This window comes from Papio anubis, chromosome 17 (assembly GCF_008728515.1).
Source record: "Papio anubis isolate 15944 chromosome 17, Panubis1.0, whole genome shotgun sequence".
Taxonomy (NCBI): Eukaryota; Metazoa; Chordata; class Mammalia; order Primates; family Cercopithecidae; genus Papio; species Papio anubis.
In genome coordinates, this window is record NC_044992.1 from 13,578,513 (window position 1) to 13,606,269 (window position 27,757).

Sequence of the window (27,757 nt, forward strand, 5' to 3'; positions counted from 1 at the left end):
CATCTCCTGGTATATTGCTTCCCTTAACAAAACCAAGGTCTGTTTATTAAAAAGGCAGAACACCATGGCAGTTAATAGAACTTGTTTATAGTGCATTTCCCTGCTGCTTTTTCCTTTTTCTGTGTCCAGTACTGCACTTTTCAGTTTTGGTATCCCAAAACTCATGTGTGGAATAAAGCCCTAGGGAGTAAAGATGGAAAAGGTTGGCTGGCAGGTTACAGCTGAGGTGTTAATGACTGATTGGAGTGATCTTGGACTAGCATCGTAGCCTGATGTTATCAGTCACTTCAGAGGAACTATTAAGAGATCTTAGGAACTGATTTAAGTTACTCAATCTCAGAGGAGACTGACTGGAAACTCTAATCTGTACACTTAGAGTAGAACATCCACTCAGAAAATTCCCATCAGTTATCTGCCCTGGCTCCAAAGCTACCCTTCCATATCATGCCTAGAGCTGGCAGAGTGCAAGCCACATTCCTGCAAACCACAATCTCTGCCAATGAGGCCTTAGTAATGCTACAAGACTGGGCCAAGGAGGACTTGCTCCTCCTATTGCTTCCCATCTGCCTGCAATTCCTATGAGCACTACTCCAAAGCTTCTAGAATCCCCAGCAACAGTTGAGCACCATTTGCAGCTTTCCCAACACATAAAGAACCAGCTCAATCAGCTCCTGCTCAGTGACAAGAGCATCAGGGGTGCAGTGCCCCTCCTTAACAGCCTGAGTTTCCACTCCTCTAAGTTTCTAAGTTGTAATAATTCCAACTTCTTCCTTTTGTTTCCCCAGTCATAGAGATGGTAGCTGCTTCTTAGTTACCCACACCTAGTTAACAACTTTATACCACATTAACCTTTCCTTAGGTTAAATTCTTTCAAATAATTGGTGTGATTTCTGTCTCCTGACTGGACCCTAGCTAATTCAGTAGTGTTACGTCATGAAGAGACAGTCAAATGAAGAAATCTTAAAATACCCTATGCTTCCCCACACTGGGGTTACTTACTGTAGTTGCAGGACCTTCACAAAGCCTCCAATGGAAGATAAGACCAGAGGGAGGCCACTGTTTATTACTACATTAAGGTTCTGGCCCCATATGCTTATGTGGAAGCCCTAACTTTGGTGAGCAGGGACAGATCTGGTGGGTCTGACAAGGAGGGGCCTGAGCACCCTCCTTTTCCCTGGGTCTCTTTCAAAGCAGAAGACCCTTTTCAAGCAAGAGACATATTCAGACTCGTCTTGTCATCACCTTCCCAACATCATGGGACCAGGGGAAGAACCATCAAGGATGATGGGTAGGGGTGGGGGTTTATTTTGAGAAAGAAGAACTGAAAGGCCAGGAAAATCAAGAGACTGACTCCAAAGAGAGGATGTCAAGTGAAAACCCAGATGTTCATCCCTTTTCATCACCTCTCCAAAAGCCTGACTCTCAGCAGCATGCTCATTAATATCCTTGTTCTTAACCCATCCATATTAGCATTCCTTTCTGGGGACGAGTGGCACCCTTATCCTAGAGAACCCTAAGTAGAGTCTGGTGAACAAATTTTGAGATGCTAGTGTGGTGAATGAGAACAGGTGAGTTGGATGGTCTTTAGGAATATTTCTATGAAGTAAGTAAGTTCCCATTTTCCACCTCACAGATCTTGTGTCTGACAAACTGGGACCAATTGTCTAAGCTCATGGTGCCCTCATTCCTAAATAGCGTAAATTTTGCTTTCTCTAGATTCGTCATATTGCTTCATTTTGATGAATAAACTTCATCAAATTGCTGTATTACAATAAATTTTTGAACACTACGACTCTTAAATTTTCCTTTTGAAAACACATATTTTAAAAACTATTAACATTTTCTCGTCATTGCTTATTAAAGCATATGGTGAGTCATTTAATAGCAACAGCTATCGCTTTTGACTTGACTATGAGCTAGGGACATGAGCTCACTAACTTTACTATTAATCACATTAATGGTATATTGTTTGGATTAAGCAGTACCAGAGGGGGCAGAAAACCCAAACACCGTGTTAAACAAGTTAGAAGTTTATTTGTCCCTCAGGAAACCAGTCCAGGACTGATACAGCAGTTTCACAAGCAGTAGAGACCCAAGCTCTGCCTATTTTATTGACTCACTGTCTTCAATATGTGGCTGGTATCTCATTATTAAGGACGCTTGGAACTTAAACACATTACCTATGCTTGCATCCCACTGTTGAGAATTACTTGCAAAGTCATATCAAGCTGCAAGAGAGGCTGGGAAATGCGTCTATTCTGGACAGTTACATCTTCCACTCTACATGAGGAGGGAAGAGCTATTGGTAGATGTCTGTCCAACACCAGGACCTTTGATCTCCTTGAGTAGCTCTTCCTGTCTAATTTAAAAACAGGTTTATTGGTAGATAATCCATATTCTATACAATGTGCCTATTTAAAGTGTACAATTCAATGATTTTTAACATATTCAGAGTTTTTCAACTATCACTAAAATCAATTTTAGAACATTTTCATCCTCCTCCATCCTAAATAAACCTTGTACCCATTAGCAGCCACTTCTCTTTTACCTCTACCCACCTTCCCAGCCATAGGCAAACACTAACCTACTTTCTGTCTCTATGGATTTAACTACTTTGGACATTTCATATAAATGAAACCATCCAATATGTGGTCTTTGGTGACACTTCTTATACTTGGTATGTTTTTTGGTTCATACATATCATGGCATGTATTGGTACTCCATTTTCATTTTATGGCCAAACATTCCACTGTATGGATATACAACATTTATACATTAATCAGTTGATGGACACTTGGGTTGTAGCCACTTTTTGGCAATTATGAATAATACTGCTATAAATATTCATATATACATTTTTGTGTGGATGTATGTTTCTATTTGTCTTGAGTCTATGCCTGGGACAGGAACTGCTGGGTCATACAGTTCCATGTTTAACTTATTAAGGAACAGCTAAACTGTTTTCTAAAGTGACTACATAATTTTATATCCCCGTCAGCAATCTTTGAGGGTTCCAGTTTCTCCATATCCTTGTCAACACTTGTTATTATTTGACTTTCTGATTACAGCCATCCAAGTGGATGTGAAATGATATCTCATTGTAGGTTTGCTTTGCATTTCCCTAATGACTACTGATGCTAAGGTTTTTTTTCCCTCGTGCTTCTTGGCATTTGTAAGTCTGCTTGGAAGAAAATCTACTCAAATCATTTGCCTCCCCTTAGGTTTTGAAATCTATTTTGTTTTCAAATACATAGTTCTGTGTCAACTGGTTACATCCTGCATACTAGGTTGGGAATTTTTTCTCCCTTCAGCTCCTAGGGAAAGCTGGGTCTTTATCTATTGTGGGAAATTCAGCGAGGCTTTGAAAAAGTTAGGATTTACTTTCAAGTCATGTGATATTGTATAAACTGCAGATTTTATTCAGTACATGTAGACTTTCTGAGAAGAAATCTTATTTGAAAGCAAAGGAGCAGCCAACCTACAGGACAAAATGGGACGAGAGTATAGGTTAGTTTCCATTTTCTAGGTTCTCAGGCTTTTGAAATATTAATTTTAAGAGACAAGTTACAAAGCTTTACGAATACTACTTAAAAATATATAAGCAGGCTGAGCACAGTGGCTCACGCCTATAATCACAGCACTTTGAAAGGCTAAGGCAGAAGAATTGCTTAAGCCCAGGAGTTCAAGATCAGCCTGGGCAACACAGTGAGACCCCTGTCTCTGCAAAAAATTTAAAACTTAGCCAGGCATGCTGGCATGTGCCTGTAGTCCCAGTTACTTCAGAGGCTGAAACAGGAGGGTTAATTGAGACTGGAAGGTTGAGACTGCAGTGAGCTATGATCACACCACTGCACTCCCACATGGGTGACAGAGTGAGACCCTGTCTCAAAAAAAAAAAAAAAAAAAGGAAAAAACATAAGTGGTAATGATCATATTAACACACAATTGAATGATATAACTCAACTTTCTGTAATTATGCAATAATATATATAATGCTGTTAGCTAAAAATAATGCTTTCAATTATTTACATCTATTTAATATTTTGGTTAAAAAATAATGCTTTTGATTACTTATATCTCTTTCCACAAGTGATACTGAACATAGCCTATGAAACATATTTTGCTTGAAATGTGAAATGCAAAGTCAAATAAATACTATATCTAATTGTGGAGTCCTACACTGTTTCATTAACGAAGATGCTACAGGGAGACTGAGGGACAAAAAAAAAGACAATATAATGAAATGGAAAAAATGCTGACTTGGATGTCTAGAGTCAATGTTCTGTTACAGAGTAAATCACTTAACCTCTCTGGACCTGGGTTTACAAATCTAGAAATGAAAAGGTAGGGAGCTATATAGATTTCTGAGGCCTATCTCTGAAAGTACTATTTCCTGTTTTAATGGTATTTTATAAAATGGGTTGTGTTCAAAATGTTTGGAAAACTGTGGGTCAAATAGTTGTGATACTCTTTCAGTTACTTATCCAAAATCTATTCCCCACTTCTTCCTTGGTTTAATGTTAATTTGATTTGAGATAGCAATATGGCTAGGTCCACAGTGATGAATTGTGACTGGCCTAAGGTAATCATTGCAACTCTATTTTCAGCTTTCCTTGCTTTCCTTGCCACTACTCATGGCCAAGTCAATGTATATGGTCATGGAACCCTCTTCATTCCAGAAGTATCTCCACAGGATTACTTTTTTGGAGAGTACGATGGCCTAGGCTAACTATATCACAAATAGTAGATAGGTAAGTGCATTTCTTGGCCAGTAAAGCCAGAATGTATTATCTCTCAGACATTTCTCTATAAAACATTTACTCTAATTTCTTTTTTTTTTTTTTTGAGACGGAGTCTTGCTTTGTCTCCCAGGCTGGAGTGCAGGGGTGTAATCTCAGCTCACTGCAACCTCTGCCTCCCAGGTTCAAGCAATTCTCAGCCTCTAGAATAGCTGGGATTACAGGGACCCACCACCACAGCCAGCTAAGTTTTGTATTTTTAGTAGACACGGGGTTTCACCATTTTGGCCAGGATGGTCTCGAACCCTTGATCTCAGGTGATCTGCCCACCTTGGCCTCTCAAAGTGCTGGGATTACAGGCGTAAGCCATCGCACCCAGCCTCTAATTTCTACAAATAAATAAAAACCTAAGCATTCATTTGTGTACTTGGTCTTACCTTGCCCCCATTTTTGGAAAAAAATTTAAAACAAAGGAAAAATCTGTTGGTCAAGAAGGTGCATATCCATTAAACCCCTTGTCTATCATAAGCCTAGAGGACTTAGGAGTTAGTGAAATATAACATTTATGTTAATCAACTTTTTAGACATGGTTGTGTTGTGAAGTAAAAGCTGGAATCCAGTATTCTCAGTTCTGTGTATCACTATCACCAGCGGTGCTTTAAAGAGAAAATTACAGGTCTCTCTACATCTATCATACACCTCTTCAGATTCAATAGGTCTAGAGGTGGCTTAGACATCTATAATTTTTTAAAGTCCTACATTTGATTCTGATAGGCAGCCAAGGTGAAAACACTGTTTTATAAATCACAGAAGCTATGACTCTTCCAGATGCTTAGGTGAGTAAGGCCTTATAGCATGGTGAAAATATAACATTCTCACAGGTTTCAGGGACTCGGGTCTTTGTTCCGGCACTCGACAGCTAGGTGACTTTGAGCAGATTACTTAAAACTCTTGGGCCTTAATGTGCCAGACTTAGGATAACTTTTGCTCTAGGTTTAAACAACAAGTGTTTATAAAAGCACATGGAAAATTATAAAGAGTTCAAAAACTGTTAACACAGTACTTAATACTATTTTCCTCTTTACGGAGTGTCCTTTCCCTTCTTGTACGCTGTAAAAATCTTACCGTTCATTCCAGAGCACCAAGTTTAAATCTCTGAAGCCTTCCTTAAACCAACCCCACAGAAATGTTACCTCATCAGTGTTTCTGCAGCACTTTGTATACTACCCCTATCACACTGGTAGTAACAATCGACAACGTCTTGTCCCCTCATTGGTCTAGTGTAAGCTCCTACAGAATCGGGGAGGGGGCGGGGGGTGTCTTAATCTCTTCAGCGTTCCCTGTGCCTAGCAATGTTAGTTGAGGTGAACCAAAACCGCTATCCTCTCATTATTGAAAACACAGAAAGAAATTGCCTTTTTAGAACCCAATTACCTATTTTTCTCTTCTTTTTCAAAAGTGGAATCTTTTCTTCAATCTACCTGTACTTGTGGAACCCCAATCTGAAAAGAAGATTGAGGGGTTGGGGGATGCTGAGATCTGCCCCGGCAATCACAACACTTATGATAACACAGGTAATAATCTATTAGTGCCTGTACCTAGTAGGTGCCTGACTACCCATGACACACATTTATCTAATTATCTCAACCGTTTATAAAAGATGTGCTATTATTACCCCATCGTATTGCTAGATAACTGAGGTCCAGAGGACTTGGGTAACTCGCTCAAGCAAGGTCACAAGGGCAGAACTGAAATATGGATTTCACTCCAGAGCACCAAATATGAACCTCTACATGCACCTTCTTCATCTGGAAACATCTGGATGATTCAGTTCCTTTAGTGTGGCTCAGAAACAAGTAATCCGGAGTTCATCTGGGCTCCCATTTGATAGACTATGGTAAAGTGTAACTGATCAGACGTGGAGGTGGAAGCATCGCCACGAGAACCATTTCCTCATGATGCTCCTGTCACCTGGAAGTGTCCTAACTGTAACTTTATTTTTGTTTTAAAATTTATTGTTAGAGGCAGGGTCTCACTGTGTCGCCGAGGCTGCAGTGCAGTGGCGCAATCACTGCAGCCTCGACATTCCTGGCTCAAGCGATCCTCCCGCCTCAGCCTCCTGAGTAGCTGAGACCACAGGCTCGCGCCACCACACTCGGCTAATTTTTACATTTTTTCTAGAGGTGGGGTCTCGCTTTGTTGCCCAGGCTGGTCTCGAGGTCCCAGGCTCAAGCGATCCTCCCGCCTCGGCCTCCCTAAGCACTGGGATTGCAGGCATAAGCCACAGCGCTCGGCCGCTGTAACTTTAAATTGCCCGCAAGGACTCTGCAGCCCAGCCCTGCCCACCTCACCCGGTCACCCGAGGATGCCTGTCAACGTCTGGGAGCTGCAAGCGCGGGCCGGCCAGTCGTCTGCGCGCGGCTTTTTCTTCAGGATAACGGAGGCACACCGTGCTTTGCGGTTCCCGGGTCCTTCAGGTCTCAGACCTGTCAGCCCGCCACACTCCAGCGTGTACGTTGCGATCACCTACAGCCACTACGCCCTCCTCCCGGAGCCCGCCGGCCGGAAGTGACGGCCCGGAACTACTCCCACAGGGGGGCGGGGAAGGAAGATGGCGGCGCCCGGCAGCCCGTGAGGAGAGAGGACACGGGGATCCCGGGGAGCGGCCAGACTCGTGAATTATGGCCGCATCTCCTCACACTCTCTCCTCACGCCTCCTGGCAGGTACCGTACCTGCCTTGGGCACGACCTTGGGGGAAATTCTTCTCTTATTGCCGCGTGCGAGGCCGTGGTTCCGGCTGGCTGCAACCTTGGGGAGCCCTTGGCGAGGTTGGCCGGCCACCGGTGTGGTGGGGGAACTGACCTCTGGAGTAGCTTGGAGCGAAGAGGCTACGGAACTAGGGTCCAGTCTTGCACTGTGACTTTGGTGGTCCACACCGCCTCTTCCATCCGGCTTCTGCAGAAGAGCGGCGTCTTAGTGCTTCTTTCGGTTTTTAGATAGCGGAAGCTGGAGGAGAGGGCAGAGTAGAACCTTGGGGTTCTTCTCCTTATCAGATCCTCAGCTTCTAGCCACTGGCTTGCAATGACAAGGAAGTACTTTGCTTTCCACTCAGAAGCCTTGTTCCAATATAAAGGGTCATGATGACAACGGTGATGATAATGACAGTTGCAGACAGCGGGCTGTAGTCCCCCTGAGACTTTTGTCTTTGTACCGCCAGAGTGGTCTTGAATATCCTTTCACTCGAAGGAACTAGTGACAAATGTATATTGGAGCTGGAATGTTCTTCCTTGACTCTTGGTAATGTCTCATCTCAAATGTCACCTTTTCAGAGAGGCCTTTATAGGGACCACCGTATATAAACTAGGGCCCTCTTTCTTTTCACATCATTCCATTTCTTTCTTTCATTATGGTTAGCACAGTCTATACTTGTTTATTTATATACTAGTTTATTATTTGTTTTTCCTAACTAGAATATAAACCTTGTGATGGCAGGGACAGTGTCCATCTCTGGTTTACCTCTGTTTCCAGTGCCCAGAACATTACTTAATGTACATTGTTTGCTCCCAATAGTTATTTGTGGATGGATGCAATTTGTCCCCATGGAGATATGAAAGAGGACGTTGGGAATTGTCTTGCCCCCAGTATCTTAGATGATTAACTAATGGTTGTGTGAGGAATGCGATGCTGGTAGTGCATATTAGAGGCCAGATAAGAGAAGCCAGGGACTGCCTTTTGATCACATCCCGGAAACTTTTTTCAGTTGTCACCAACCACACACAAACTCTCTGTACCATCTGGTGATGTTGACACTGTGACTCCATGAAATTGCATTCTTCTTTTTCATAATGTTATTTTATGGCTCTCTTCTGGTCTGTGTGATCCCAGGGCAATTCATTTGACTTTTCTGGAATTGAGTTTACTCATCTGTAAAATGATGTAATTGAAGTAGGTGATCTCAAAGGTCCTGATTGGTTTGTAAAGTGGAGAGGTAGAATAGATGAAACGAGATTGGCTAGGGTTTGGTAATTGATGAAGCTTGGGGATAAGTAATGGGGGCTCATGGTACTCTTCTGCTTTTACACATGGCTGTGATTTTCTATAATGAAAAGTTGTTGTTTTTTAAAGTCCCGTGATTCTTTTTTGAATCACTTCTTTGTTACCTTCTACCATCCCTGACTGTGAATGTTCTTTGATCCTGATCCTGGGCACTCATTCTCAGAGAACTCATCCTTTTCTAGTGCTTGAAATATTTCCTCTGTATGTAGGTTTTTCCAGCATGCATCCTTCAGATTAGCTGTTTTTCTGCCTTTCCATTCTATATTGTCAGCTGTAGGTCAATTCTGCTTGACTACTATGAATTCCCCAGTTCCAATGGTGGGCTGTATATGGCCCACATGGTTTGTTGCTGCATCAGTCTTTGCAGTGGTGGTATGGAAGGAATTAATGAACAGCTTACTCCCTGAAGCTGTGAACGTAATTACCAAAAACTCTGCTAGTAAGTGGCCTGTATAACTTCCTATGATCCACTTGGAAGATTACTAAGAGAGCTTGATGGGGAAGCAGCATGGTGGGACGAGGTGGCAGAGAAGGTAACCTGGGACAGTGTTAGTGATCGAGTAGTATCATGCCTGATTTTGCTTCTAAAAGTTCTAAGTATTTTATAGCCATTTAAAAACTAGGCACAGTAGCTCACGCCTGTAATCCCAGAACTCTGGGAGGCCAAGGTCGGTGGACCACTTGAGGTCAGGAGTTCAAGACCAGTCTGGCCAACATGGTGAAATTCCCTCTCTACTAAAAATACAAAAAAAAAGAAAAAAAGAAAAAAAAAATTCGCCAAGTGCAATGGTGTGCGCCTGTAATCCCAGTTACTTGGGAGGCTGAGGCAGGGGAATAGCTTGAACCCAGGAGGCAGAGATTGTAGTGAGCCCAGATCGTGCCACTGCACTCCAGCCTGGGTGACAGAGTAAGACTCTATCTCAAAAAATAAAAAAGTAAAAATAAAAAATGTCAGCATTTTTTAGTTACTTGTCTCCTTACCTAATTTTAAACGTCCTAAAATCAGGAGCCAGTGTTGATGGTGAATAATAGATATGGTGTTATGCTTCCAGAATTTTAATGTATAATCTTTGTGTATCTTCAAACTTAAATTTGTTTACACAAGGTTGAAATGTCTTTCAGTTTCTGGGCACTGATTCATAGAAATGTGACGTGTTTCAACTAAATGAAATGTCAGTTTCCTAACTGTTTTTTCTTCTTACTACCATTCTGTAAAATCTCAGTTTGACCCACTTAATCTTTTTTTTTTTTTTTTTTTTTTTGAGATGGAGTTTTACTCTTGTTGTCCAGACTGGAGTGCAATGGGACAATCTTGGCTCACTGCAACCTCCGCCTCCTGGGTTCAAGCAATTCTCCTGCCTCAGCCTCCTGAATAGCTGGGATTACAGGCGCCCATCACCACAGCTGGCTAAGTTTTATATTTTTTTTTTTTTTTGAGAAGGAGTCTCGCTCTGTCGCCCAGGCTGGAGTGCAGTGGCCGGATCTCAGCTCACTGCAAGCTCTGCCTCCCAGGTTTATGCCATTCTCCTGCCTCAGCCTCCCAAATAGCTGGGATTACAGGCTTGAGCCACCGCGCCCGGCCTTAAGTTTTATATTTTTAGTAGAGATGGGGTTTCACCATGTTGGCCAGGATGGTCTCAAACTCCTGACCTCAGGTGATCCGCCCACTTTGGCCTCCCAAATAGCTGGGATTACAGGCATGCACCACCATGCCTGGCTAATTTTTTGTATTTAGTAGAGATGAGGTTTCACCAGGTTGGTCAGGCTGGTCTCAAACTCTTGACCTCAGGTAATCCACCCACTTAATCATGAAAGTTATTTTCCAAGGTGGTTCCAAGGCAAACACATTTTCATGTTTATGGAAAACAAGCATGTCAGTTAACTCAGGTTTGAGACTGTAATTTCAATGAAGAAGTGATTTATCTCCAGTCTAAGAAAATTGTGATGTATTTCTTGGGGTTGTGATAGTTCTCCTTCCCATAGTCCAGGTGTGCTGTTTGGGCTGTCTAGTCATCAAACATTATTTCCTTATTATATAAAAGTGCTCTGCTAGCTGTTGTACAAAGGTGGTGAGTAAAGGGGAATTCTTGCCATCAAGGAACTAAAATATTAGATGATGGGAACAATTTGCATGAAGAAGTGTCATACAACATGGCATAAAGTGATAGAGTAGTTCAAAAAGACAGAAAATTTGACAGAGAGTGGCATGCAAACAAGGAAACAATAGAAACATGAGCAAATTGTGAAATGTGTGGTGTTTTTAGTGGAGGGTCATGGGCAATGTTGCTTTGGTGGGTTGTGTGAGTAATATGTATTCAGGGCCGCAGGAAGAAAACTGTTGCATCTGGGAACGTGGATTAGAGAGGAAAGGAAGTATTGAAGGCAGGAGGACTGGCTTGAATGCTGCTGTCATTACCATAGTCCAAATATAAGATGGTAAATGTAAGATGATCAGTAAAAATGGAAAGAAGTGGGCAGATCTGACCTATATTTCAGAGTAGATTGGACTTGATGGTTGTTAGGTGATAACAGGAGAGTTCAAGATGTTCCTGAAGTCTTAAATAAGTAATGGTTTTATGTGCAATAGGGAACAGAGTAGAGATTGATTGAGCATAAAACGCTCTTACAGACATTTTGCAATCCATCCATGTAGAGACACCAAGAGAGGAGATGGAAATAGGCCCAATGACTCTAGAAATGGTTTGAAGATCAGAAATTATCCTATAATTACGTTTGCTCAGGGACAATATTTAGTGTTCAGAAAGAGGGAACATGACTACCTTAAGGTGGCATACATAGCAAGAATAGACACCATCTGCAACTGAGAAATAGAATGCAGAGAACCAGGAACACTTAGTGTCATGGAAGCCATCGGGAGAATCTAGTGTTGTATGGCTTGTCGGAGGCTTCAGTAGGATGAGGACCAAGGCAGAGAAGCATTGAATTTGTTGATACTTGAGAGAAGTTTCAGTAGAATCTAAAAGCCCAAATTTAGATACAACAAAAATAGCTTATTCCTAACTAGACTGATAGAGTCATACTTTATCGGGAACTGTTTCTTCTTCCTTTTTGTTGTCTTACCCTGCGTAGTTAAAATGTTAACCTGAAATCTATCTATTTCAATTTATTGTCATTTATTAAGAAAAATTAATGCTTTTTATTTTCTACTTTTGAAAAATTGACTGAACGGATCATTTTATATTTTCTTGAAAAGATCTGTAGCGTGGTCATTTCAGCATTAAGTGTAATAAAGCATAGTGACCCTGAAATGAAAATTTTCCCTGGCCCTTCTGAAGGCTTACACTGACTTGAACAATGAGTAGGGCTGGTAAATTGCATTTATTCACAAATCTAGATTAGATTATTTCAAAGCTCAGAGCCATCACACAGTGTAGCACTGCATTAGTGGCTGGCTTTGCTTCTGGGGAGGTGTAGTCATCATTTGATAAGAAGTACGAATCATTTAACCTTTCTTCCACTTCTCTCTCTTTTATAGGTTGGGTAGGAGGCTGTGTCTGGTATCTTGAAAGAAGAACTATACAGGAATCCCCTCACAAGTTCTTACATCTTTTCAGGAATGTCAATAAGCGGTGGATTACATTTCAGCACTTTAGCTTCCTCAAACGTATGGTATGTTTAGAAGACCATTCTTACTCTGTTACTTTCTGCCTTTGTTTTTCTCTGTTGAGGGAATTTCAGAAATTCCTATTTAATAAAAGTTTTAAGAAATACTGTTTGAAAACAACTTTTATTTAGTGTCCTTAAATTTATCCAAATCTCTTGTTTTGATTATTCTTAACCGAAACCAGAATAATTCTGGTGTTTGAGGTTAAAAGTATGATCCTGAACTTACTGATTATGTTTAGAGAAAGACTGAAAACTTGTGGCATATTTCGACCTGGCCAAAATTGGGAAAAGCTGAACTGTTGTGATACATCTTTTAAAATTCTTTGGAGTTCTGTGACTACATCAGTAATAGAGAAATAATTGCTTTAAAAGTGTGACCTTCTCATTTTCTTTCTTTTTTTTTGAGACAGTCTCGCTCTGTCGCCCAGGCTGTAGTGCAGTGGCGCAGTCTCGGCTCACTGCAAGCTCCGCCTCCCAGGTTCATGCCATTCTCCTGCCTCAGCCTCCCGAGTAGCTGGGACTACAGGCACCAGTCACTACACCCGGTTAATTTTTTGTATTTTTATTAGAGACGGAGTTTCACCGTGTTAGCCAGGATGGTCTCGATCTCCTGACCTTGTGATCCGCCTCAGCCTCCCAAAGTGCTGGGCTTACAGGCATGAGCCACCACGCCCGGCCAACCCTCTCATTTTCTTAAATCAGCAGTACATTTAAAAGTCTTTTTTAACAATTGCACTTCTGAGTAAATTCAAACAATTCGACAGTTTTTATAATTTTCTCGGCATTTTATAATAGGTATTGATAACATACATCAATCCAGGTTGACTCTGTGAATTTATGGGCAATATGGAACTTACTGTTAATTGCCAGCGAGGCCATTTGCATTTTCTCAGATAGAAAAAGGGTCGTAGAATGGCAGAATGGTAGCTGAAAACTCATAGTGCCAGCCTGAAAGAACAGCAAACTTATAATTTAAAGTCCTATTTTACATTTCTCTCATCTTTAACTTAAAACTTAAAATTAAATTAAAATCTTAATAAAACTCGATATGTTGATAAGAAATTTAAATTTCCAGAAATGTTCAGGCTTTTTAAGTTGGGGGGTCAAGGATAATGGTGGCTATTCAGAGGAGAAATTCAAATATGTGTAATGCCCTTTTTTATGTAAATAGAACTCTTCATTCATGAGTCTGTAATTCTTTATTAAGACTAATGTATGTAATTTCACATCTTTGCGATGTAATGGAAAAGGCTCTTAAATAGTTATCAGCATAGGTGGCTCCACTCCCAGGCCTGCCTATAGCTGGTTGTTAGCTGTTGATATGCCAATTTATTTCTGAGGCTTAGTTTCCTTATCTGTAAGTTAAAGAGAGAGAAAGAGAGAGAGATACTAATAATGATGTATCTTCTTTGACAACTGTTTAGAAGATTAAATGAGATATATATTATATAAAACTGTGAAATACTTCACAAATAGTAGTAGTAGTTATTAATTTTGCTAGTAAGTGGTAGAGACTATCTGACTCTGCAGCCCACGTTCTGTCTTCATCCTGCCCTGCTAGAAAATCATTCAGCCCTGGATTATGCCCTACCACTGAGCCCCTCCCTATGCTGTTTGCCTGAGAACATGGAAGGTCAACAGGTTGACTTGGGCTCTTTCTTTTTTTGTGTGTGAGACAAGGTCTCACTGTGTCGTTCAGGCTGGAGTACAATGGTGCCATCACAGCTCAATCTCCTAGACTCAAACAATCCTTCTGCCTCAGCCTCCAAGTGGCTGGGACTGTGGGCATATGCCACCATGACCCACTAATTTTTTTTTTGTTTTTGTAGAGACATTCCCTGTGTTGCTCAGTCTGGTCTCATACTCCTGGGCTCAAGGATCCTCGGATTACAGTCATGAGCCACTGTGCCCGGCTGGGCTCTTAATTATTGAAAACTTTTTTATTGTATTTGGAATGTTAAGCCTCCAGGGCAAATTCTAGAGGAGATGGATAACAAGTAAATGTATTTTTCTTTCAAGGAACGTATATTTCTATGCTTTTCTAAACTACAGAAATTGAAAACCATTACTGAGGCCTAAATTTTATTCTCCATATCTCTTAGTATAGTGATTTCCATAATTAACAGATATTAAAGCTGTGGGAAAAGCTTTCAAATAATGTAAAAGCTGAACTGATTAAAGAGATTGCTAAACAATCGTTTGAGAGCATTTGGGCCTCGGTTTTATAGTAACTTGTGCTTTTTTGTTTAGTATGTCACACAGCTGAACAGAAGCCACAACCAGCAAGTAAAACCCAAGCCAGAACCAGTAGCATCTCCTTTCCTTGAAAAAATATCTTCAAGTCAAGCCAAAGCAGAAATGTATGAGATGAGACCTCTTTCACCGCCCAGCCTATCTTTGTCCAGAAAGCCAAACGAAAAGGAATTGATAGAACTAGAGCCAGCCTCAGTAATTGAAGACTCAATAGATGTACGGAAAGAGACAAAAGAGGAAAAGCGGTGGAAAGAGATGAAGCTGCAAGTGTATGATTTGCCAGGAATTTTGGCTCGACTATCCAAAATCAAACTCACAGGTACTTTGTTTTTCTGATATACTTACTTATTTGAAACTTTATTTTTAGTTAAACAAAAAGCTCATTTTATTTACCACCCGAAAAGAATAATTTGCAACTGCAGGTCCTGTCTTAGTATTTTTCCTCTCTTCAATTTAACAGGGATTTGAAATTAAATTTTCTGAATTCTATTTACACAGAATTGTAAATAGTTTTGCATTGTAAGTATTGTACTAAAAATAGTCACCCTTTCCTTTGCAATTAAAGTTGAATGTTTATCCTGCTTACTTCCTTGTCTTTAGTGTTTTTACACCTACGTAAAGATGCATAAGATAGTAAGTTTTGTCGACTTGAGTTCTGGAATGGGAAGAATTGCACTGCTGGACCTGATATGAATCCACAGTGGCTACTGAGTCTCCCAGTTCACTTCTGTGTTTTGCTTCTTGTAGAGCCTCTGGGGTTGTCACAGGTCTGTAGCGAGGTAGGGTACATTTTTCCTGAAAGGAGATTTGAACCAGATTTTGTTTTTTAACCTAATTCTAGCATCATATGCCAAATTGTATTACCATAATTAAGTTATTATTACAGGTTGTTACAATCACCCTGTAAGTCAGGTAGAACATCATTATTATCCCATCGTATAGCCAAACTTTGACTTAGCTTATTCTGGGCTAACCTTGTTTAGAAGGTATGTTCTGGGTCATGCTGCAACTTGGGGGAAACCTGGTTGATTCCTCTTAAATGAGAATAAAGAGACTGAATATAATGTGTGAATAGTAAGAGTAAGCCAGGCCTCTTTGAGGACAGAAAGTGGTAAATAATGTTGGAGTCAGATGAAAAGATGAGACAGGGAGGCTTGTGAGTGCAGAGAAGGATCAGGGAAAGAGTGATTTTTTTTTTTTTTAGAGAGACTTGAGCCTGAAATCCAGGGCAAAAGCAGGCAACTAGACAACTTCTCTCCTTAGCGACCAGCCTTACTTAAAGAAAGTTGTTTTTAAAGAAATGATGAATAGACACAGGGGGGTTAGTGAAGGAGCTAAAACGTCTTAGTAAGACTTACATAATGTAACTCTAAGACAGTGAGATGAATTCTGCGTGATAACCTTGAAAACATGTCTCAGTGGTTTATGGTCACTAAGCAAGGAATCAGCATGTTTCTAAAGAAATTCTCTTTTGTCATTTACACAAGTGGCCTGAGTGTCATGCTGCTGACATGTTAAGAATGACTATAGATAAGTTATGCTTATAAGGATGCCACCCCAAAAAAGAGGCCTCTCAGCCTGTAAGGCATCAGATGTGGCCTGTCAACAGCAGGAGCTTCTTTGTGTGTGCCATCACTTAGCACGTCCACCCGGCAGATTAGCTCTTGTCTCTTATCGTCCCATTTCTGTCAGTTACAGCATTCTTCACTTCCTTCAGAGGGGAAACCTTAGAACCAGTCGTCTTCACTTTTTGCTCTCCGCTCTCCCTTTCATCTTTAGTCTAATTTCTGTCACCAACAGAATCTTTCGTAAGGCCTATGAGATTTGCTTTCCCATCCTCATTTCTGAAGCTGCCATCCCAGTTTAGGTTAGAAACACGGGAGGCTGTTGGTTTTTGCAGCAGCTCCTCACTGTTCTTTTCTTTTGTCCTCTGCCCTGCTTACCCTGCAGTTCATGCAGCCCAGGGTTGCCAAACTAACTTTCCGAAAATATTGCTTTCGATTTTCCTAGCTTATATGAGTCTATAGTTTCTCCATGTTATCTTCTGTTTCAACCCTGCTTAGTGTTAAAGGAACACTGTAACCTGGAATGATCAAACTGTTCCTCAGAATCAACCTTTTTTCCCTTTTCCCTGTCCCTCCACCCTACCGTTTAGGTCAGTCCTTACTTGTTCCCCCACCTCCGTGGGAAACTGGTCTGCCTGTCTTATATCCAGTCAGATCCTTTCAAGGCCTCTGTTAATCCTGCTCTTGGTCCCAGTCTCCCTTCTCAAAACTCGGAATTGACAAGCACACTTGAGTTCAGATCTTGGCTCTCACATTTACTAGCCGGTGAGACTTTGGGCAGTTCCTTAACTTTACTGAGATGATTTCCACGTCTGTAAAGTAGGAATAATAATAGATCATTTAAGAATTAAATCAAATAATGCATAGAAAGCATCCAACAGCATGCTCAACACATGGGAGACACTGCAAATTTCCAAATAAGTATAGGTAAACATTTGATTGTCTGCTTAATGTGTATTATATTTCCCCTAAGGTTGTTTTTGCCTATGGAGGGACTTGAGGTGAATGAATATTTACTCAGCAGGGAAGATGAGGAGGAGAATTTTAAGTAGAGGGAAGAGTGTTTGCAAAAGCAAAGAAGTCTGAGTTATCCTGGCACATTCAAAAAGCTGCAGGGTGACTATGAGTAGCATAGTATGACCTGAGTATCATATAGGAGAGGTGCTTATTAAGATTGAAGAGTTAGGCAGTGGTCATGTTGTCATATTGGTATGTATATCAGGCTAAAGAGTTAGACCATAGCCATGGAAAGTCCTGGAAGCTTCTATGGAGGGATATGATGACTTTATGTTTTGTCTTATTTGCCTTTTAAATATTTTAAAATTTCTATTAAATTAGTATAGGCTTATTATAAAAAAGAATTCAAATAATACAGAAGCATATATTTTAAACTGAGAAAGTATCCTTTCCCACCATTCTAGATTAAAAACCCCTGTGTGAAATGTCGCCTTCTGTATATAGACACATATGCAGATAGAGCTATGGTTGTAAGTTTTCTTCCACAGAAATAGGATCATTTTAAATATATATATATACACACACACACACACACACAGTTTTGCAACTTGCCATTTTCTTATGACGTATAGTTTTCACTCACAGTATTCACAGCATACTATTCCATTGTATGGATCTGCCATTATTAACTAGTCTTCTGCAGGTAAACATTTGTGATATTTCCAGGTTTTTTGCTATTAAAAGCAATTCTGTGATTAACTTTTATGTATGTCTTTGTATACTCATGTGAGTCTGCCTTTAGGATCAGTATTTAGAAATGTAATAGCTAGCTTTGAACGTTTCAATCTTTGGTGGAACAACAGATTTGTTTCTAAAAACATAGTATAATTTGCCCTTCCCCTCAACAGCATTTGGGAATTAGACTTTCTTTTCTTTTTTTTTTTTCTTTTGAGACGGAGTCTCCCTCTGTCGCCCAGGCTGGAGTCCAGTGGCATGATCTCGGCTCACTGCAACCTCTGCCCCCCAGGTTCAAATGATTCTCCTGCCTCAGCCTCCCGAGTAGCTGGGACCACAGGCGCCCGCCACCACACCCGGCTAATTTTTTGTATTTTTACTAGAGATGGGGTTTCACCGTGTTAGCCAGGATGGTCTCTATCTCCTGACCTTGTGATCTGCCCGCCTCGGCCTCCCAAAGTGCTGGGATTACAGGCGTGAGCCACCGCGCCCGGCCGGCATTTGGGAATTAGACTTTCTCTGTAGAGTCCACTCCTGCATAAGCAGTCTTTCCCAGTTTTGCCAGTTTGATCATTGAAAAAGATTTTGTGTGAGTTTTCATTATTTCCATTTTGGTAAGGTTTAGCATCTTTTTTCTATTTTGATCATTTGTGTTTTTTCTTCTGTTATTTAGCTCTTATATCCTTGGTCATTCCTTATTGACTTTTTAGAATTCTTTGTAAATAAAGAAAATTAGCATTTTATACATCATATTCATTACAAATATTTTTTCTCATTTTGTCCTTTTCTTTTTTTGTGGTATTTTGTTGTTTTGTTTTGTTTTATTTTGCCCCATGGAGATTTTTGACTTTTATGTATCTGTTTTTTTCATGCTTAGAAGGGTTTCATCACCCTGTGGTTACAAAAGCATTCACTCATGTTTTCTTCTGATGTTTTCATATTTTTGCATATTCTCTAATGCTTTGAAACCATCTGGATTATATTTCAGTGGAAGGAATAGGCTTGATTAAGAAAACTGCTGTGGGTAGTGCTATAGAGCAAGGATCACCTGTTTTTGTAGATGCAGTTTTATTGGGACACAACCACGCCCACTTGTTCTGAGCATAGATCATGCTGCAGTGACAGAGTTAATTGCAACAGAAACCTTGTGGCCTGGGAAGCCTGAAATGTTTACTATCTGGCCTTTACAGAAAAAGTTTGCTGACCTTCTATCGGAGAGCACAGACTAGTGAGAGGCAAGAATGATGGCAGACAAATAGTGGTGGTTAACTGAGAAACAACTTGGGCCTGAACTGAGGCTGTGGTGGGGAAAGAGAACAAGGGAGAGAGAGAGAAAGATAGATATAGAGAGAGAAACATTAAGGGAACTGAATGAGTAGGACCTTAGCTTGATGAAGTGGATTGCTAAGGAGACATGAAATAAGAGCTGAGAGCATGAAGCTGCAGAGAGTTTGAATACCTTGAGGTGAAGCAGGTATTTTCCAGCTTTGTGGGCCCTTTTGTCATTTATTATTCTAGGCTCTATCCTGCTCTCTGAGAGAGAGCAGAGTGAGCCGTCTTCTGGAGTGAAGATTCCCTGCATTCAAATCCTGGCTTTCGCTAGCTGACTGACCTTGTGCAAGTTTTAGAATCTCACCGGCCTCAGTTTACCCATCTGTAAACTAGGGATAATAATAGTACTTCCTTCATAGGGTTGTTCTGAGTAATAAGTGAGTTAACATTTGCAAATGACATGCAAGTGCCTAGTACATGTCAAGAACTATACACATATTTCTTAAAAAATAAATTTAATACCTGGCTACCCCCATTGGCCTTTGGATTTACCGCCCCTGCTCTAGACACGATTACGGGGTTTTAGGATGAAAAACTAGATGAATGGTGGTATTGAGACTTAAGAGTGTAAATATGGAAGAAAGAAAAGATTTAAAGAAAACATGATGAGTTCAATTTTGGACAAGTGGAATTTGAGTTGCTACTGGCATATCCAGTGGGGCAGGGGGCTGTGAAAGGCAGGAGCTCCGAGAGAACATGAGGCTGGAAGAACCAGGGGTCTTCAGCCTGGAGCTGGCAGTGAGGTCATGGTAGTAAATGGTGTTACCGAGGATCAGTGTGTGGAGTGACCATGCTGATGGTCACCAGAACTTTGGAGCATATCCCCTTTTAAGGATCGGATAAGGTATATAATGGACCCGGCAAGGAAATAAATGGTCAGAGGGAGGAAGACCGGAAAAGACCCTGTCACAGAAGCCGAAAGACTAGATCCAGTTCATAAAGGGCAGTGATCTGGACTGGATGTCAAATGCTGGAGGTCTCCTGAGAAGCCTGGCCGGTGAGAGTTATTTTATTTGCCAATTAGGAAGTCAGTGTTGGCTGGTTGCTAAATCAGAGAATAATGATTGCTGTGTCTTCTTAGAGTCTTAAATGAGCTGCTTTAAATAATTCATTTTAAAATAATTTTAAGTTTATTATCATAATGCTTGTTTCATTAGAAACACAGGAAAATAGGATAACTTGTTTAAGATCAACTTTTCTCTTGGCCACATCTTCCTTTCCTTCATACTGGCTATTGTATTATTTCTCCTTTTATGTAGCTTATATGGTTATAAATCTGAATTGTCATTCCAGATGCAGGGTTTGATATCTAAAACATACTATCTGAAATCTCAAGAAATTAATAAATTATCTAATAGTACATACTGTGATGTGTAGTGTACATCAACTCATTGGCTTCCAAATGTCAGCATGGTGATGTACCCTCATGGTGGGCTTCTTAAAACAGTGATTCCTGGCCACTGTTTCCACTGATTCAGATCCCCTAGGGCTGGGACGGGACCCAGAGATATGCATGTCTGACGAGGACACCAGATGATTCTGATGCAGGTGGTCCTAGACCACACTTCGAGAAAGCGAAGTAGGTGTTAGGCAGACAGCGAGTACCAGTCCCAGACCGAGTGGTCTGATTGAATGTGGAGTCAACTCACCTAGTGAGAGCCAGCGGAGCCGGTCGCTACCACTGGCAGCAGGAAAAGCCAACTGGGCAAAATCTGGACCACACAAGAGAGGCATGGAAAGCAAGACAGATGCACCACAGAAAAGGGGAGCAGCCTCACCTACACACACAGATGGAAAGGTCCCAGGGCAGTAAATTTCCCTTGTATTATTTTATATATTCCACGCCCCAGGTTTCTGGATGAACTAATTGAATTAAAGTCATTTCCTTCTGCTTGTTCCATTTAAAGAAGCAGCACCCTTTGAGTGACCCCTACCCTCTTATCTGACCTTTTACCTCTCTATTTAGTTTATTACTAGAAGTCACGTGTGTCTTAGAGTCAGCAGGATTTTTTATTTAAGAAAATACCTGATATCTGTCAATTGATTTCTTTTGGACTCTTAACATCTCGCACAATTCATTTATAGCTAATGATAGCCGAGGCAGAAATATCTGGGAGTCAGCGATCCCTTTCCTAGAACTAGCCTTTCTTTCTTTGCCTTCTTTTGTTTATAGCTGCAATATACAGAGGATAATTAACTGTAGAATAAGTGAAGGGCCATATAGTACTCATTTCATCTGTGGGATAGAAGGTAGCAGCAGCCTGATGCCTTGGCATTTAGGCCAGGATAGGAGCCAAACATTTGCTGGTGCTAATGCCATTTAAAGATTTTTTTTTTTTTTTTTTAAATGAAGGGAAGTAAGACAGATTATAAAGAAGGAATAATATGTCTCCCTTGAGTTTCTCTTGCCAACTGAGCTATTTACAATATGTTTTTGGAGTTCATTGCATGGACCACACTGGGGTAAAGAAATTTTATTTGGATTAGGATCATAAGAGGCTTTGGTGACTCAACTGAGTTTATACTTAATATAGGTCAGTAAAAAGCAGAACTTTTTTCCAGAGGAACATCTGTGCTGAAACGCTGCAACACATTTTTTGAGACCAGAACACTGAAATAGATTATTTATTGGAACCAATAGATGATGCTGTTGATGGAACTGATATGAAATATGGTCTATCAATTTATAAATTTTTTTCTCCTAGAGCTTAGAATGCTGTTTTTTATTAAAAGAAAAAAGCAGAAATGGAGGATACACATTCATTTTAATCACTTGTATAGTTTAAGAAGTCAACTTACTGTAATCTTCAGTTATTAAATATTTGTATTAAGGGGTTATTAGCATTCACTCAGTATGAAATGAGTGAATTACTATGATTTCTTGAACTTTATTTTTTGAAATAAGTACCTGAATAACGATATACTTACTAAATGTTATAGTATTATTTTTAATTATATGTCTAATAAGTATTTATTTTTAGAAAAAATAGAAAATACAGATAAGCAAAAAGAAACAATTGAAATCCTCCTATAATTTCACTATCTCAAAATAAAACCATTTTGAATATTTTGGTATATTCTCTTCCAGAAATTTTTTCTATGCATCTCGTATGTTTTTGCTTTATAAACCAATATACGATCATAGTGTAAATGCCTTCTGTGATTGAAAAAAATTAATATTCTGCTTATGTCTTTTTGTGTATCAACATGTTTACCCTGTTTTTAGTGACTTTTAAAATTTAAAAGTAGCGTTTTCTTAAAACACAATCACATAATATACAGAAAGTCCCTTCAGGCCATGCAATAACCAGGGTTTTTATTCTTTTTGAGAAAAAGTTTCGCTCTTGTTGCCCAGTCTAAAGTGCAATGGTGTGATCTCGGCTCACTGCAACCTCCGCCTCCCGGGTTCAAGCCATTCTCTTGTCTCAGCCTCCTGAGTAGCTGGGATTATAGGTGCCTGCCACCACGCCCAGTTAATTTTTGTATTTTTAGTAGAGATGCAGTTTCGCCATGTTGGCCAGGCTGGTCTTGAACTCCTGACCTCAGGTGATCCACCTGCCTCAGCCTCCCAAAGTGCTGGGATTACAGGCGTGAGTTACCATGTCCAGCCAATAACCAGGCTTTTTGCATACAGTTTTTTAGCCTTTATCTGTGCATAGTCTGTGTTTTAATATTAGCAGTACAGCCTCTGGAGTCAGACTGGCTGGGTTGGAATCTCTGGTCTACAATTTATTGGCTTTGTGGTTACAGGCACATTTTTTTTCAAGTCTCTAAGCCTTGGTTTACTTGTCTGTACAATGGAGATAATCCTTCCAGAAAGGATTATTGTGATGATTATAAGCAATAATGTAAGCAAATGATTTACTGCCATATCCAGTAAATGTTCAAGAAAGGTTATTGTTACATTAGTGCATAGATAGTTTCTATTTTGTTTGTTTTATAAAAATGGGGTTATATTACATGTTTTGTTTAGTTATTTGCTTTCTTCACTAATTAGTATATCTTCCTCATACTTCCTCATCAATACAATTAAATCTGCCTTCTTTTTTTAAAGGTTGAGCGTATTCCATACTATAGATGTATTTAGTTTATCAAACCATTTCCTTATTAATGGACATTTAAGTAGTCTCTTAAACTTCTTGTTATTAAACATAAAGACTTGTAATATCATTTTACATATATCCTTTTATGTATTTTTTTCTCAAAGTTAGCTGTATGGAAGTATACCTTTATTTTTGATGGGTATATTAGCATGCCATTGCATAGTTATACCATAATGTATTTATTTATTTCTCCTGTTTTAGATGTTTTTTATTTTATTATCCTTATTATTATAAATAGTACTATAATAAATAAGCTAAATCTATAATGATTTTCTTAGGACAAGTGTATATAAGTGGCCTTGTTAGGTCAAAGGGTATGCATGGTTTTAAAGCTTTCAGTTTTCATGAACAGATTCCCCTCAAGAAAAGTTGCACCAATTCATGCTAGCCACCTCACCATATCTTCACCAATGAATGCTTGACGATAATGTATTTTTCTGAATAACTCTGTCAATTCAGTGTGTGAAAGTCCACTTAGGTTTTTAATTTTGTACTTAATTCTGATGAGGTTTTATATTTGTCATATGCTGAGTGGTGATTTGTATTGCTTTGTTAATGGCCTGTTTGCCTCCCAGCCTTCTCTTCTGTGCTCGTCTTTGTTTATTGTTTGTAAGGATTCTTTATATATTAAAGATTTGATCTCATTATATATATCTGTCACAAAAGTCTTACGTTGTTTGTGTCTTGTTTTCATTTATCTTTGTTTTCATGTGCAAAAGTTAATTTGATGTAACCAAAGCTATTTTCTTACAAGTTTCTGGTTTTTATACCATGCTTAGGCTTTCCCATATGAAGATTTTGTAAATACAGTATTTATCTGCATTGTTAATATATTTTTATGATTTTATATTTTATAATAAAATTTATTATTGATAAGAAATGTAGTTTGGTCAATGGTATAAGATAGAGATATTGCCAGTTTTTAATAAATCATTAACCAGTGTTTGAATGTTCTATTCACAAAGAATTTATGAAGCTGTATACCTGGAATAATACCTCAATTCTGCTAATATTTTAATTGGGATTTCAATGTTTATTCGGGGATGAATTGAGAACTTTACCGTTACATCAGCTTCATTTATACAAGTCTTCTTTTATGCCTCTTGAGTTTCATAGTTTTACTTAAATAGATCAGTACATGTATTGATAAATGATTTTGGAAGTATTTAAACATTTTCAGTTGATTATTTCTTGAGTTTTTCAGGAATACGGTGAAATAATGATCAAGTTATCTCCTTTTTCATGTTTATGCTAATTATTTCATTTTCTGGTAATTGCCTCTTTGTTGTACTTTCTCTGCTTGCTTTCTTCATTATAATTTTCTGCTTCATTCCGAAGGGTCTTCTGAAATGTGTTATGTAGAGTGCTGACTTGATTTTGTGCCATCTACTTTTTATTACATCTCGTGACTTTTAACATTCTGCTATGGCAGTTTTTGTTTCTTGTACTACTTTTCTTAACCTACTTTGTTTCATGAGCTTTACTTTTTTCTAGAGTGTACAAATTTACTTGTTCTGTTCATTCAGCTGATGTTTGTTGAGCATCTATTATATTCCAAATATCCGCTTCTGAGTGTTGTGGACAGAATAAGGTGCAGGTGACTGACACAGTCTCTGCCCTGATAGGTCTTACTCTTCAGGAGTTTATAGTCTAGTGGGTCTGTGGTACATCTTTTTAAAAATATGTTCAGCCTCTTCTTCTTCCATGCTACTTTTTTTTTCTTTTATACTGTAGAATCTTTTTTAATGAGTCACACTGATTTGTTTTACCTCTCTTTATCTTTCTCTATTCTGGCAAGAAGACAACACTATCCAGACAGTAGTTACACCCCAAATGAATGTAAGCTTCATGGGGTGGGGCATTTTGTCTGTTTGCGCTGTTCTGTCTTCTGTACCTACAGCAGTGCCTGGCACATAGTAAGCGCTCATTATGTGTCGATTGAACGGATGCAGGGTTGGGTTTGTATTCATCACCTAACAGTTTCACTTGTTGTTGGAGTTCTCTCTCATTTTAAGTGAGAGGAACCAAGGCCATCAGTTTGCATTCACTGGTTTAGCAGTCCTGTGGCCTGATGGAAACGAGGAGGGCACAAGCAGTGAGGGAACTTTTTCTCCAAAAGGTTTTTTTTATTTACCATGTTTCTGAAACAACAGTGCCAATGTCCTGTTTCCCAAATCTGGGTTTTAGTGTCATCTGTTTCTCCTCTCTGCATATGGTATGTCTGTGTCCAGCCTCTTCTCTGGTGCTGTGGCCTGCTGAGTTGGAAGAATACCACAGTGTGCCAAAGTATGGTGGCAGTGGGTGGCTTGCTACACTGTGTGAAGCCATCAGAAAAGTGTTCTCCCTTGTCTCAGTGAGAATTATATCAAGGTGAGGCCCTGCTTTCATTTTTTCATGACCCTCTACTGCTTTCTAGCCCTCTAGCTATGATGTAGCTGCCTCTCAGCTCTCCTACACTGTGGTGACAAAGGGGCTTTCTGAGGAGTGGGCTCATCTGGCCATGGTTCACCCTGGCTTCTGTCCTTGCTCCTCACCAGGAAGGAATAATGAGTATGGTTAGAATAGCCTTGATTGCCCATATTTATTTCCCATATTTATCCATTCCTTATTGGTAGCTATTTATGTAGTATATTCTTTTGCTATTTAAATAATGAATGTAGTGACTCAGCCCTCAGTAACTGTCTTCAATTTAGTCTCATCTGTCCTTTATTTAACAAATGCTTCTTGAGGTTTTTAGTATCCTGTCTTTACCTAATTTATTGCTGATGCAGATTTTTCTTCGATTTTCATTTTTATTCCATCATTTCAGTTGGTTTCTGTGGGGCTGGGGTTCTACAGATGCTTTAGTCAATGTTCCAATTTAGACAAAAAAAAAAAAAAATTTTGCTAGGCTACTCTGTTTTCTGATGATTTAGTTGTTAAGATGGGATTTAATTGCCTTAAGTTCAATATGATTTTAATTGAACTGATTGTAAGTATAAGATGTTGTGGTAGATGCTAGGGGAAGGTAAAGATAAATTTTGTAAGAATGATAATCACTCTCAAAATATATTGAGAACTTTAAAGAGGAAGAAAAAAAAACTGAGTTGAGAATTGATTCAACATCACATAAGTGAAAATTTGAAAATAAATAACTTAAGTAAAGAGTTTATTATTTCATGTGTCAAGGATTCTGAGGTTCCGAGTCTGGAGCTGGTGCTTAAGGATGTTGCCAACATACCTGGTACCTTCTTTGTCTGTTATCATTAGCTTGTGGTTTTTGTCCTCAGGACCACAAGATGACTTCCATACCCTCATCATCATATTGTATTCTGAGCAGAAAGAAGAAATGAGGGGAAAATGTGGAAAGGCAGAAACCTCCTTATAAGACTTTGCCTCTTAATTTGGGAGGCAAAGTTCTTCATAGGAACTTATTATATCTTATTGGCCAGGAGTGTGCAACATGGCTACCTCCAGCTGCGAGGGAGGTTTTAAAGTAAGGCATAATTCTTACATCTATCATTTTAAAAGCCCAAATATCTTAAATTCAGCCTAGTCAACTCTGACAGTAGCCAACTTCTCTGTCTTGATAGCCCTCACTGGGCTCTCTCATTATGCAGTACATCCCCTTCTTGGAGGAGGACATGAAACTGCCTGCCTCTTCCCTACCCAGTTTTTCCAAAGAAAAATACAATACCACTCTTTAGTCTGCTCTGTGACTACCACCACACATGTGTGCTTCAAATGCAGTATATTTAAATGAAGACTGACTTGCCAGCTTGGCATTTACTTTTCCATTAGCAGTTTTGAATGTGTACTAATCTGGCAGCAGTTTCTCCCTATCATCTTGATAATCAAATACACATTTGGAGACTCCTGGTTTGGGTTGGGTTGTATGTAGTCAGTACTGGACTGTACAACAGAGGAAAGCCAGCTAGCCCAAGTGTACGTCTTCATGAAAAAGTGTTGGTAGATGATGGAACTTCAGCCAAACCAGAAAGCAAGCCAGGTGGCAAAGCTGTTAGTGAATGTTGAAGGAGTTGAAGATCACCACAAACTTTCCTCTCTTTCACTTCTTGTTGCATTCCAGTAGTTGTTGAGGGTTTTGCCTTCTTGCTCAGTTTTCTTCTTTATCCAAGATTCTACCATCAACCTAGAAAACTTCACTATTCCTAGGAGTTCTCAAACTTCATATGCCTTCTGAGATGCTTGTTATAATGCAAATGTTTAGCCGTCACCTCCATAAATTCCTTCACTCTGGGTCTGGGGTAGGGTCTAGAATTGTATATTTTAATGGTCCCCATAACATACTTTGAGACACACTCTTCTAATCTGTAGAACTGATTCAACACTGTCTCTCCTAGCTCTTCTTTACTCTCAGCACACTGCCTTGCTTCCCATTACTCACAA

At 39.6% G+C, this 27,757-nt stretch overlaps 1 protein-coding gene and 1 long non-coding RNA gene across 4 annotated transcripts in view; one reads left to right on the forward strand and one right to left on the reverse strand.

Moving 5' to 3' along the window:
• Positions 1–3,396: 3,396 nt before the first annotated feature.
• Positions 3,397–7,203, reverse strand: LOC103878661. Its single transcript, XR_638928.3, has 2 exons — positions 7,091–7,203; positions 3,397–3,478 (listed from the first exon to the last, which is right to left on the reverse strand). It is a non-coding gene; the product is annotated as an uncharacterized LOC103878661 (long non-coding RNA).
• Positions 7,204–7,316: 113 nt separating this feature from the next.
• Positions 7,317–27,757, forward strand: part of LOC101019822 (protoheme IX farnesyltransferase, mitochondrial) — a 139,832-nt gene continuing 119,391 nt past the window's right edge. For all 3 annotated transcript variants that reach the window (XR_002517995.2, XM_021928744.2, XM_003912373.5), the window contains exons 1-3: positions 7,317–7,463; positions 12,293–12,426; positions 14,674–14,995. Coding sequence is in view for 2 of the 3 variants with exons in the window: in XM_021928744.2 (XP_021784436.1) it covers positions 7,421–7,463; positions 12,293–12,426; positions 14,674–14,995 (499 nt within the window). In the remaining variant the exon portion in view is untranslated. The remainder of the gene's footprint in view (positions 7,464–12,292; positions 12,427–14,673; positions 14,996–27,757) is intronic.